A 14,758-nucleotide genomic window follows, 5' to 3' on the forward strand; every position below is an offset into this window, starting at 1 on the left:
GAGCCAGGGGGTATATAGCTCTGAGAAATGGCCCAGTCAGTCTGTCTGCTGTCTGGAGCTGGTCAAGGAAGGAAGTGTCTGTCTCTGAGGAGACGTATGCTCTCCTTTGGTTTTTGTCACATAATCTGCACTTGGGGAAAATAAACATTGTTAAACTCTGCCCAACTGTGTTGCCTCGCCATCCTTTATGTTCATACGACACTCGCCTGAGACAGGGGTGTGACATTTGGTGGTGGTGGTGGGATGGCAGGCCGCAGAGGTTATTCAAACAAACCGGGCAGAGGTAGAACTAGATGGGGTTTACGATCCCAAGTGTCTAAAGTGGCAATGACAGAGGAGACTGAAGATGGGGCCATGGCGATGGCGTTCGGAGAGGCGGCCATTGGAGAGCGTGAGGATGTCGAGTGGTACACGGAGGCGTCTGAAGATGGTGCGAAGGAGCGTGAGGACATTCGGGGTGCTAGGCCCAAGGTCAGAAAGGGGCATGGAAAGGCTAGGTCGCCTGAGGAGCCACCGAGACCACCTTAATGTCTCAGCATACAATCAAAATAGATATAGAGTTTGAAAAGCAGCTACTTAGACCCGTGTCTCCTTTCTTGTGTTGCAGTGAGACCCGACTAGCGCCACCACGTGATATACGGCACAGAGTGACACCCGCCGATGAAAAGGTAAACCTACAGTATTACTCCAATGGGTCAGTCTGAACTGGCACTAGTGGCCCAGTGGAGCATGTTTTGGGATTACGTGAGGGCAAAAGACTAAAGGTACATCATTTCTGTTTATGATGTACCTTTATGATCTTTAACTCTTGAGAGCGTGAAACCAAATGGACCCTTACTGGTCCATTTGGTTTCATTTTACGCTCTCAAGATTCAATTTTGGTTAAACGTCTGCATTACTTAATTTACAAGAAGTCTACGCAAATAGAGGATGTAGAAGAATTGATATTTTGATCAACGTTTGGCCGTTATGTCTCCTTTGGTAAATAATCAAATGTCAAATAAATAATGGACCTTGAAAAAGGTTGAAAACCCACTTACGTCATCGTCTTCTTGCGTCACCCGTATCCATATCGATCCAAACAGATTAGGAGCTTGCAGCAAGCATGGCGCAGGTCACAGTGGTGAGACAGAGACCGCCAGTTGGCTGCATGGTGCAGGTCACAGCAATACAGGGTGAGTCAGAACAACGACATATCTGTCTGTGCTTTAACGCATTAAGACATGAGGCAGTCTTCTGAAAACAGTCTTCTGAAAAACGTATGTTTCTGTGTCAGTGGTTCTCAAACTCATGTCAAGGACCAGGCTATGTCCCCTATCTCAAAATATTTTGCTTCCCCGCAGAAGCAACGATTTGAGATTAAAAAAAAATAGCTTTAAAATATTATTCAAAGATTTGAACAAAACGTCACAATTAAAAAGAAATAGCTCATTTTACAAGCTTGTGCTATGAGCTTGTAGATCTGCTATTTTTGAAAAGCCAAAGCATATAGAATAATGCTTTTTAGCTCAAATCTGAAATGACACAGACACTTTCCTGGTCTTAACCATATTAATGCCTTTATTCTCCACCCCTCTCGCCTGTGCCAGAACGTAAAAATCTGTCTTTCTTTAATGGCATTTAATCCGGTAATTAAAAATAAGATTTTCTTTTTCTTTTTTTTCTTTTTCTTTTACTCTCATGTTAGACAGCTTACCTACGGATCCGACGTGCATGTGCATACCCTCCTTATTACTCTTTTTTTTCTCCAGTGTTTGGAAGCGTATTATTCCCTCTTGGCCCGTCTACCGAGTGAAGCCACACCTTAGAGTATTAATAGAGACGTCACCGGATTTCTCCTCCAATCCACTTGCATTAAGTTGCTCAAAAGCGCATGAGGCGATTTCACTCCTCCTTCCGGGTAGGAACAGAGTGCATTCTGGGATGGATTGCCCCAATAACATGAACGTGCTGGCCGTTGACTAACATTGCGCCATTTGCGTATGAAACATAGCTTTCATGTGTCATTGTCCCAATAACATACACGTGAGACACAGTAAAAGTAAAACACCCCTGATGGCAATTAATCCTATACCACAGATTAGGCATAAGGAAGGATTATCTTGATTCCTCCTAAAATAACATGACATTATCTCATAGTTTTTTGTTTCCCATTGCCGATGACAGCGGGCCACTGATAATAAAAGGGCATCCCTTAGCCAATTTGGAGCCTGCAATCTTCCACCAGCTAATTCACTTTCGTAAATGGCTCAATGTTCTGATTCGTATCTCCAAAGCACAAGAAATGGCTGCCGCATAATCGCTTTAAATTGCAATTATGCTCACTAATATGCATTCTATTCTGCAGAATTTTTTTTAGCGACAAATTAATCCCTGGTGTCCCTCGAGAAAGCCCGGAGAACTCATTTTAAACCTGACTTATACTTTGTCATAGGCAGTGGTGTAAAGAGGCAAATATTGTACTTCTACTCTACTACAATTATTTGAAAACTTTAGTTACTAGTTACTTTGTAGATTCTGATTGTTTAATACATCTTGGGTATTTCAAAATAGCCGATCTACAAGCTGTTGTGAGCTTGCAGATCTGCTATTAGATCTGCTATTTTCAAAAGATTTTCAGACATTTGAAAACTTGAAACGGGACATTCTGCATAATGAGTACTTTTTACTTTAGGTACTTAAAGTACATTTTGCCAATACTTTTACACTTTTACTCAAGTACATTTTGAATACTGAACGTTCACTTGTAGCAGAGTATTCTTACATTGCGGTATTGATACTTTTTTTTTTTACTTAAGTAAAACATGCGAGTACTTTTTCCACCACTGGTCATAGGGCGGTGTCCCGTCAGTAGTAGTTTTCGTCAGTGAAACAGGGTAGTCGACGAACTGCAGGTTGCACGACAGACAGAGCATGAATTAGGTCTCAACGTCACACTGCGTCGCCTCCTCCTCCTCTGGCTCAGACACAGATCGTCTGCTCTTTTCTTTTTCCAATTCTTTTACCTGCTTCTTTTGCTGAACAGGCGGTTTCTTTCTTTTGCCTATCGACCCGCTTGTCAAAACGATGCAGGTTGCAGGACATCAGTGACTGTCTTCTTCTGTCTGTGTGTGTGTTGCTGTATTGCTGTCTTTACAATAATTGAGAATGAATATTCTCAGCCCTTTTAATTTCAAGGACCGCCGGTTTGATACACATTAGGCGAGCCGCGGAACGGACCCCCATTTGATAGAATTTAAATCTCTAGTCTCTATCCTTTTTACTGGAGTATTTCCAATTTTCTGTACTTTTTACTTCTACTCTACTACATCTAGGAGGCAAATTTTGTACTTTTAATCCACCACTTTGCAAAGTACTCCGTTACTTTGTAGATTTTGATTATTATTACAAAACATACATTAGCCACTTTAGCCCTACATTTCGGCCATTTGAAAAAAGCCGATCTACAAGCTCAAAATGCTATTTTCCAAAGATGTTTTGAAACTGCTGGGACCTCTATCTGCTGTTTTGTGTGTGTGCACAAACTTTGTCCTATACAAACATTAAAATGCCATTGACAATGAATGGACAATTTTGAGTGTTTGTGTAAACGCAAACATTGCGTAACACAAACATTGATGACGAAGGTGAGGACGCAAATCGTGATTGGCCAGAATGAGATAATGTATGATGATATACGATGGTAGAGGCTAAATTAGGCCATAACCAAATGTGCTGAACTCATCACATTTGGGCACATTTGAGAAAGTGGTTATGGCCGTTTTTAGCCCAAAGATTGTTTTTCATGCAAAACGAATGCATGGAATGGATTAAGAATCATGAAAACCCCCTAGTTTGACACATTACATGCTTCTTAAAGCATAATTAAAATTAGATTATTTTTGCCTTATACTGTAATTGATGGTACTCCAACTTTCAATTTACAACTCTGAATTTATATATTTATATGATATTTGGATGACCCTAAGGATCATAAAAAACCTTGAACGATTACTTTTGCAATTTCTTTTGAGTCAAATCAAGATTGACTGGCCTATAAGTGGTGATTCATTGTGATCAAGTGATTCATTGTATACATTATTTTCAAAAGCTGTGCTTGTTTATCATTCGATTAATCAAAAAGTAATCGATACAATAATTACTAATGTAATAATCACCAGTTGCAGGCCTACCCAAAATACACATATACACATACATACACACTCGGCATGTGGAGTGAGAGAAGCCTTGGCCTTGACCCTTGTTACACACCCCTTCCAGGAAGGTGGTTACAAAGGCCTGCTCCATCCTTACTCACTCTTACATTACTCATCCCATGGCCTAGTGGGCCGTAGGGGTGTCATGGTGGATGCTTGGGCAGCCAGGGATCTCCAGCGCTCTGGCTCTTCAGCTGTGTGCAGCAGGGTCTGGAAGCTGCGGCCAGTCCATTCCTTGATGTTGTCCATCCAAGACTTTGGGCCGATTCATACTCCTATTTTACCGCTGTTTCGGTGCTGTAGTGCCGAAATGATTTCGGCTCGTCAGACATTTTCAGTAGCACCGAAGAGCCGACTTTAGGACGGTACCCGGCCCCCCCGAACCTCAAATGACGTCACATTGTAGGCTCTACAGAGCCGAACCGACTTTTATTCGGCTCTAAAATAGGAGTATGAATCGGCCCTTTCTCTGCCTGCCTTTTCTCCGCTTTCCCTCTACTGTCCCCTGATGGTCTTGGACAGCAAGGTCTTGCTGACCATACCAGGCCAGTTTGCGACGCTTTACTGTTGAGAGTAGAGGTTCCTGTTCTCCAGCATGGATGGTGATCTCATTTGTCCGGTGTTCTTTATATATAGCATCCTTATAGCACTTGTTTTCGAAGGACTGTATCCTGAGCTCAGTGTCTGCAGCCTGTAGAGTCTGACCTTCACTGGGAAGCTGATGGTGTTGCTTCTCCATACTCTCAGTCATACGCTCAAGTCTTGTCATGGCTGATGTCACTCCTCCATCCACCGTTCATCGAATTGGATCACAGCTCTGATCAGCTACTCCCCACCTGCAGGCAGAGAGACTGAAACAAGATGGCTTTGATAACGTGGACCGTGGACTGGGGCCCATTTTCCACCAGGGTTGAACTGGCCCGGTTCATAGTCCATGAGCCAGAGCCCCAAACTTGGAACGTTAATAACAAATTGCGTGGGGAAAAACCATACCTACTGTATATTTAATTGTTTATAGGATCAATACAAGTAGGCTAAATTAATATATCATAACCTTCCACAGGAGTAGCTTTTTCATATTTAACGCACATTTTATTACAATACAAAAAACCCTACCTATTCCATTTCTCACCCTCTATTTCCCCATTCCAATTGCATTTGTCTTATATAATGTCAGCACCACTATTCTAAAGACTACATATTTAAACTATTTTGTATTTTCAGCAATGGCGGGTAGATCTTGTTGAGCTAGTCATTTTGAAAGTAGCTCTCAAGTCCAAAAAGTGTTGCCACCCCTGATTATACATATAAAATGTAATTAATAGTTATCGCCATGGAAAATATGCAAATTAGGCATTATATAGGAAAATATGCAAAAAATAGAACGTAGTGTATGAAAAAGCTACTACTGTGGAAGGGTTATTGTGTATTAATTTACTTATATTGACCCTACTGTATAAATTTGTCCACTCAATTCATAATTAACATTCCAATTTTGGAGCTCTGACTCATGGACTATGAACCGGGCCGGTTCAACCCTGGTGGAAAAGGGCCTGGGAGATATTTCGACATGCTTCTGTGATTCAGAATAATGCCAGCGAGTTCTCAGACACAGCCACTGAGAGATAAGATGAAAAAGATACACTTTATTCATCCCCACGGGGGAAATTCAGGGTGTTAAGCAGCATTGATGATGCAACAGAAACTAAATCACACTCTGTTAAGTGAGGGGCGCCTGGTAATGTTGAAATTAACCATAATTTAGACTTTTACAAACCTGCACGTACATTATGTGGCAGAGTCACTTTCATTCATTGCAGATTCACTGCCACTATATATGCACGTTACACGTCGTGTTCACATTTATCTGCCAGTAATGCTGTCTAACCTACTGTGCTTCTTTGATAATTACTATTTTGTATCTGCAATAGGCCTACTACTGTACCTGTCGTCTTCGTAATGAGAACCATTTATTGATAATAGTTGCACATTGCACACAGCCTATGTTATTCACATATTTTTTTAGCTTGTATTGCGGGGTAATAGCTATTTCTCAATAGACAGACGGCCTATCGGCCCCATACACCCCCCCCCCCCACCACACACACACACACACACACACACACACACACACACACACACACACACACACACACACACACACACACACACACACACACACACACACACACACACACACACACACACACACACACACACACAAGTAAAGTACTCATTATGCACAATGTCCCGTTTCAAGTTTTCAGATGTATAAAGATCTTTTGAAAATAGCACATCTACAAGTTCACAATGTGTCACATCGCGACACATTGTGAACTTGTAGATTGGCTATTTTCAAATGGCCAAAGTGGTTAATGTGTGTGTTGTTGCGACCGAAGGTCGCAGTTAACTATGGAATCGTGCATTTCCCATCAGTGCGTGTGTTGGGTGGTCGGGGCGTGAGAGCACGTGACATCACGTGACATCATCAGGGATGGAGCACGTGACATGACGTGACATCAGGGATGGACATGTGACATCATCAGGGATGGAGATCATGACAACAAACACAATTTTTCGGGGCAAACAAAGAATTAGAAAGTAGAAAAAAACGGCAGGTTACAACACTTTTTTTGTTGTTTTTCTTCTTTGTAATTATTTGTTTGGTCCAAAATATTGTGTGTGTGTTGTCATGATTTGTCACGACAAGAGTTCGCTTCGTACGACGCTTAAAAGGTCTTTAAATAAATAATTTAAGAAATGCCTATGGGAAAAATGCATAGGGTGAGGGACTGTGATGCTCTAAACTCTAAAGCATGCTATGTCATACAATGCATGATACATTACACATAAAATCTCTAAGGGATAGGTAAAAACCCAACAAAGCCCAAAGGCATATTTCCGTTGTACCATAAGTACATTTTACTCTATCTGTAACAGTAAAGAACCTTGGACATGTATGACTTTGTTGTCTCCACCAGGCCGAAGGCATGGGGGGAGAGTATGTTTTGCACTCCGTCCGTCCGTGTGTCCGTCCGTGTGTGTGTGTGTGTGTGTGTCCGTCCGTCCGTGAGCAGCTAATCTCGGCCACCGTTAACCCGGTCCATGCCAAATTTTGCACACACACTCCCTGGATGCCAACGATGAACCTCTGCCCCAAACTTTCCAGAACGGCCTGTTATAGCGCCACCAGGAGGCCGCTTTGTGCAAAACAGGTTTTTGCACAGCACACCTACAGATTTTGTCCAAACATCACGCAAATTGGTACACAGTCTCTCTAGAGCCATTCAACCAAACCGGTCTTTCAGATTTCTCACACTCCATCCTGATTGGTTAAGATTGGCTTCCAAAGTTCACAGGAGTGCTCAGTTTCAAACAAAATGCTGCAAATCATGAACACATCGCGTGATTTCCGCGAAATTGTGCACCCACATTCCCACTAGGCCGAGGACAAAATGCCACATGAACAATTTCAACTCAGCCTCAAGGTGGCGCTATAACTGGCCGAAAAGTGTTTTTACCTCTAACTGCACGGATCTGTGGATAACCTGGTGGAGACCTGTGCCCAGAAGGGCACTTTTTCTAGTTTTCCTTGTTTCTATCTCTATTCTTTACACTCAACAACTCTTGTCTTGAATCTAAAAAAATATATTTCACATATTCTTTTACACCGGCAAACTTGTGACGTGATGTGACAATAAAGTTGAAGTTGGAGTACGGATATAGAAGAATATCTCCCTTATCCAGTGATACATAAAGTCAATATTCAGATCTATGATTTCATTTCAGTTTATGCATACAATGGTGCTGCATCTAATCAAAAACAGACTGTCTGTTTCTCTACTGGCACTGATGGAAGATAAATCTCCAAGTCTTGCCGTCTCATTAATTCAATTACGGTGGGTATTTATGGAGCAAGGTGAGCTCCGGGCCCCAGAAACGAAGAGTTATTCATTGCCTACGTGAAGATTTGCGGGCCCTAATGGGTCATGGCCCGTCACTGTCCATTTGTATGAGCAGAGACACGAGACAGACAATGCGCTTTGAACTGCCTCTCGGGCGCAAATACATTATAAGCAGCCCCACAGACTAAAAGCCATGCTTCTGCTAACTAAAGGATCAAATTAAATAACTTCTTACATAATCTAGTTCTGGTGTACGGTGAGGTTAAACACACACATGGGATAAATCCACAAGAGCAAGTCATGCTGAAGGAATACCATTGTTGCGCAAGCTACTTTAAAAACTGACTATACCTTCTAGTAAAGTGACCGAGCTACAGGTACACTATAATTATAATAATTATGAATAAGAATACTTTATTTGTATAGCACCTTTCATGACATGAAATGCAGCTCAAAGTGCTTTACAGAGCATAGCAAAGTAAAGGCATAAGACCAACATTTAAATAATAGCAGTGAATAAGGCAATGCTTTAACTCAATGAATAAGATGGTTGTGCCACGAATATCTCCTAGACTTTCAAGTGGACCCTGATCTAGAAAGGTTGACAATAATAGGCTATCCCTGGCCTGCACTAAACTTAGGCCTACGTGTCTGTATTCCAGGAACTGGAACTATGAACTGTCATGAATCCCCCCAGAAAACAGTGCTGTCATTGTTCCGCCGGCATATTATTCCGACATTGTGTTGGTCCGACTCACCACACGCGAAGCCACCTAGTCGGAGTAATGGGATGTCTGAAATTATTGGCAGTCCCCAAAAAACCTTGTGCTGGAGAGATGGAATTGGAAAGAGACGAGTGGAGCAGTGGAGAAATGAGAAGTGTTGTGGGTGTGTGAAAGAGAGAGAGAGCGCGCAGAGGAGTGGGTCATTAATCCCTTTTGATGTTCTTTCCTCTGATGTGAGCATGGGCAATTTGCTCCTTTATTCACCAGATAGCACTGTCTGTCTATCTGTCTGTCTGTCTGTCTGTCTGAATATAAATATAAATATTTATCAATTTAACCACATGAGACGACAATGGAAACAAGCCCTCTGGGCTTTTTGTGTTACGCTTTTAACACAAAACCCTTTAATTGTATATCGTTCCTTGCAAACTGCAAGTTTGTATTCAATCAATCAAAAACAAGACTGACATGAAATGTAACTTACAGGTTGGCTGTGTGTGTGTGTGTGTATTGTGTGTGTGTGACTACTGTGTGTGTGTGTGTGACTGTGTGTGCGACTGTGTGTGCGACTGTGTGTGTGACTGTGTGTGTGTGTGCGCTCGTCCGTGTGTACTGTATAATTACTGTTGGGTCATAGATAAAATATGCAAGAGTTCTGCTGAATACACACAGGGCTGGCTGGGCTCCCCCGCTGCAAAGAGATATTTTATTCGATACTTACTCTGCCGGGTGTTTAACCCTGCCTGCCATGACTCACTTTGCTGCAGTTATTCACCATCAACTGCAGCCTATAGACTACTGTCAACTAAACTGACCCCACGGCCACGGTTCACTCTTTGATGCTCACGCACACTGAGGACTGAGTTGAAGACTCCACATTATAGAAGATCTCATGAGAAAATTTGCCTGGAGAATACCCAAAAACAAATGGATTAGAAGAATCAATTGAATGACCACAACTGACCTTTGTTTTGTAAGGACATGGCCATCCGCTTTCTAAAATTCAACCCGCAGACCGAGTGATTCTGGCTCCAATTACGTGATGGCTCCAAGTGAGGAATTATGACCAGAGAGAGAGAGAGAGAGACAGAGAGAGACTGACATGTCAGCCGACATCTCATCATCATCATTTTGATCATCATCAAAATGTGCATTAAAGGACTAGGAGTTATTATTTCCCATCAATTACACGGCCCATGAAGCCTTTTTTTTTTTGTTTTTGCTGCATTCTTAAGTAGGCATGTAACGATTCACTCAACTCACAGTACAATTCCATCACGATATTAGGTTCACAATATACGATTTTTTAAAACACTAATTTATTTTCCACTCAAATAACATTTTTATATTATTATTTCTCTTACACAAATCCAATATTTTCTTATTTTTTTCTTTTACAATACAATGTGCGTCTCTGTCTGAGCACTACAGTCTGTGCATTCTTCACTCCATGTTCTTCCTGCCCTGCCACTGCCCAACGCGTGAATTCCGTTTGTGTCCGAGCATAGGCATGGTAACGCCCCGCCTGCCTGTGATTGGCCTACCGACACTGTCCTCCAAGGTGAATATGCTGGATGCCTGGATAGTCTGATGCGAGGGTGGTGATCTTATATATGAATAGAGATGGCATCCGAGTTCTCCTTCCATCCACTTGCATTAAGTTGCTCAAAAGCGCATGAGGCGATTTCACTCCTCCTTCCGCGTAGGAACAGAGTGCATTCTGGGATGGATTTGCCCCAAACACATGAACACGCTGCCGTTGAACGTGCACGAACGCGCACGAACGCGCACGAACGCGCACGAACGCGCACGAACGCACACGAACTTGCTGCCGTCGTGAACGTGCACAATGATAGTCAACGGACCAGCGCGTTCATGTGTTTGGGTCCACGCTGCAATACCAAATTCGGCCACTATGTCCATTTCGCCTCAGGGTTTCCTCTGGGTGCCGTCTCTATTCATACAGTATATACTCTAAGGGTGAGATAGTATGTATAGTAGCCCAACACATGACATAGGGGTCATAGGCCACTGAACAAGAAAGGGAGTTTAACCCAATGCGCCCTCTGCTGTTTGGATCATGATACATCGACATGAGTTTATATCGATATCGATACGATATATTCATGCCTATTCCTGAGCCAATATAATTTGATTAACAGTGGAGCCCCCGCTAGTCTATGGAGACTTTCAAAATCTCTTACCGGAGACATTAGCATCTTTCTGACAGTTGTCGGCTCAAAAACTAAATTAAATCTCCATGAATTCAAGGCTTCATTGGGTGTGAAATTGATAGAAAATGTGTAATTTACTCCTTTAAATGTGGTGTTGGTGGTACACGGCAGCCATGGGTGTGTAAAGTATAGAGCCAGTATTGTAAAAGTCACTATACAGTACTAGGTCCGTGTCACTGTCCAGGCATCATGAACTCACGTTGCCAAAGAAAGAAAGAAAGAAGCCTGTATCTCCACTGACTCCACACACTGTCAAAGTGACTTATCATGTTGTTCTTCCCTCCCTCCCTATCTTGCCTGTATTCGGTCACCAGCCACGTCTTTACCCCCCCCCCTCTCTTCTTTCTTTCTCTCTCTCCTCTCTCGGAACAGCATCTTTCACCAGTTGTCGCCTCAGTGAACACTGAACAGGACGCAGTATAACATGACTTGATGTGACATGAAAGATGGGGGCGAGCTATTATAGCCCCCCTCGCAGCATTATTATAGCTCCAGTGAGGTCACAGCAAGTGTGGTGGCGGCGTAATTCAGGACAACAATAAACAGCATTCTACGTACCACAGACTGCTCCCATCAGCGAGGAGGGAGGAGGGAGGGGGGAGAGAGAGAGAGAGAGAGAGAGAGAGAGAGAGAGAGAGAGAGAGACCTCATCGCAACACTCTAAAGGAGTAGGCGTGTGCTCTCATACGCTGCAACGTTTTATGATGATCTGCCCCGTTTCCTAAAATCCCTCCACTCTTTAGAAATACTGCCGGCTGCCGCTCTGCACTCTGCACTCTCTCTCTCTCTCTCTCTCTCTCTCCCCACTCGGAACGAGGCAGTGAGGTAAACGCTACGCAGTACGCACGCAGGTGCAGCGCGGTCCAGACAAATTGCTCCACGGCTGGTCTAAGGGACTTTGCCTTCTTCGCTGCTGCTGCAGGACTCGAGGTCGAGTTTCAAGCGGACAAGCAGAGCCTCAGCACCGCGCCAGTCAGCTGGAGTAAACACAGACGCACTTTGGCCAAAGACGCACTTTGGTCAAGTCACACTACGCGACATATTTTACGCGCGCGTCTCGTCTTCGTCTCCAAAACCGAGGAGCGTCGGTCGGTCTGTCGACCGGACGTCAAAAAAAAAAAAAGATGTTGCCATGATCAATTTTAGTCAAACGGATTCATTTTTAACATTTTAATTTAATTAATTTTACTTTTTATTCTTTGGATATCCCCCGAAAGCACAAAGAGGGAGAGACTGCAGCCAGGCGACGTTCTAAGGCGGAACAAGGATAAGCCCCACAACACAAACTTCTTCTCGGCGTGCCGCGATTTTCACGAAGCTTTCCAAGATGCAGGTGGCTCCGTGTTGTCGTGTGTTCCTCCTAGTTGTCTCTCTAACTCTGGCCAGCTGGGTTCACGGTGCGGGGGGCTCTCACCAGAGCATCCCCCCTTCTGTGTGAGTAGAACAAGACTGCTTAATGTGCTTTAACACAACGACGTATGCACGGATACACAGGATATGTGGGCACTATAGGGACATCTCCATGTAAAATGGGCTATTTTGTACAAAATGTAAATTCATAAATGGTGTAATGTAAACTAAAGCCTACCTGTATCATTATCAGACTTGAATGTATCCGCCAACTTCATGTTGATGCCCCAAAATGACTGGTTATACAGGTTTTCAAATTATAAAAATATTAGACCTTAATCGTCGAATGTGTACATGTTGTAATCGTGTATACTTTACCTTCTATTATGTATTTATTTTGTTTAACATTTGGACAAAATAGCCCATTGCCCAGATAATTATGTCCCTATAGTGCAGTCATACTGTGTATATGCACCACCACACATTTAAGTTTCTGCCATAGCATGTCTAGAAATATGTTACCCTATAGCATCAAATATTGAATATGAAACTGCTCAATGCCCACAGTAGTCATTTATTGCAGTGTACTATAATGCACCCTTCAAACTATAGCTTTTGCAATGTAATTTAGATAGCATGTTATGTACACAAATAGTGTTTATAGTTTCAATGCAGATTATTGATTTTCTTTGGATATTCTATAGCTGGACTGATGATAGGTCCTTATTGGTGAATGGTGATCCCGTATTATTAACTATTTCTATGCAGCAGCATATGAGGTAATACATTGTGTTGTTCTTGCTTACTGTAAATCGCTCTGGATTAAACATGAAGTGTGCAATAATAATAAACATAGATGCTAATGATATAACAAACAATATGATAATAAGAATTTAATTGCTTGAAATGTAAGAGGAAGTGCCCAAATACATCTTGTTTCATTCTCTCTTCTCTTAGTTCAGTGGTTTTCAACTTTTTTCATATCAAGGCCAATTATTTATTCTGCATTTGAGCCACGGACCACCTTTTTATGAGATTTTGCCTCTCGGACGCAAAGATAAAGAATATTGTGTTATCGTTGGATACGATTTTGTCCACAATTCCATTCTGCATTGATGTTGGTACCATAGGAGAGACAACAGGCAAACGATCAAAATAACAATTCTTGTACATTCTCTTGCGCAGACTTCTTGTAAATGAAGTTATTCGGATGTTTAACACTAATGGTTTAACAAAATGGATTTGATTTGATTTCACACTGGAGTTAAAGATCTATAAGGGTTACATTTGGTTACCAATCATTTAGCTGGGGACCACCTAACCTGGAACCCCCTCAGGGACCAATGGTGGAGAACCACAGTCTTAGTTGTATCTCCCTTATGAAACGATGTAGGCTATCTCTTGCAAATGCATAATTTAACATCACCCACTAGCTCTTGCCTCTTACCTCTCTCTCTCTCTCTCTCTCTCTCTCTCTCTCCCCCCCCCTCTCTGTCTGTCCGGTTGTGTTTGTGTTGGACAGGGTGAAGCTCTGGGCCTCGGCGTTCGGAGGAGAGATGAAGTCCATCTCTGCTAAATACTCTGGCTCCCAGCTGCTGCAGAAGGTGAGCACAGACGCGGGTGAAATGTCAGATGTCTTCATGCCACGCTGCTAGCTTGTGCTGTACGTCTGCTATTTTTGGATAGCCAACGCTACAATCTAAAATTATGCTTCCCTGGTTTTAATGGGCTAGTAGAACTCGACTGTTCCACAACTCTCAAGAATTGAGATTTGTTCAAATGTCCAGATGTAAATTAAGTAATGCAGATGTTCAATAATTGAACTCTTGAGAGTGTAAAATTTTGGTTTCATTTAACGCTCGAGAGTTAAACATCTATAAGGGTCCATTTGGTTACCAACTTTCTATCATTTACCTGGGGACCACCTGGAACCCCCTCACTGTTAGTCCCCATAACTCTGGTTGAGAACCACTGGTCTGTGTGAGTCTTTAGTATCGACGAGTGGTCTTTCAAATTAAAATAAAGCAAATATGTATTCGTCCCTTAAACTGCAGTGTCGCTTTTTCCTATTTCCTATACAACCAGTGATTTCAGAACTCCCTTTTTTATAATGTGAGAGGCGTATTGCATTTTGCGATGCAGAGTTTGAAGGATCCGTATTCATTAGGAGAAAAAAAGATGGGAGTATATTTAGCAAAAGGAGATATGTAATTTTACCCTTTTTTCAAGCTGCAGGACCTGTGCCTTTTAGCCACTTGAAAGCAGGTAATGCGTGCAGAGGCAGACCTGACTGACTGGCACCGAGGGAGGGCTGGCTTCATTGGAACATGTGCTTTTTTTAATGGCTG

General features: G+C 42.5%; 1 protein-coding gene across 1 annotated transcript in view; it reads left to right on the top strand.

Moving 5' to 3' along the window:
- Positions 1-327: 327 nt before the first annotated feature.
- cacna2d3a (calcium channel, voltage-dependent, alpha 2/delta subunit 3a) overlaps positions 328-14,758 on the top strand; it is a gene marked incomplete at both ends in the record, with an annotated part of 288,788 nt that continues 274,357 nt past the window's right edge. Inside the window, 3 exon segments of the mRNA XM_083769683.1 lie at positions 328-442; positions 12,425-12,494; positions 13,933-14,014. Coding sequence (XP_083625809.1) covers positions 328-442; positions 12,425-12,494; positions 13,933-14,014 — 267 coding nt within the window.

Source organism: Protomyctophum parallelum (genome assembly GCF_964188405.1).
Source record: "Protomyctophum parallelum genome assembly, chromosome: 7".
In the NCBI taxonomy this organism is placed as follows: domain Eukaryota; kingdom Metazoa; phylum Chordata; class Actinopteri; order Myctophiformes; family Myctophidae; genus Protomyctophum; species Protomyctophum parallelum.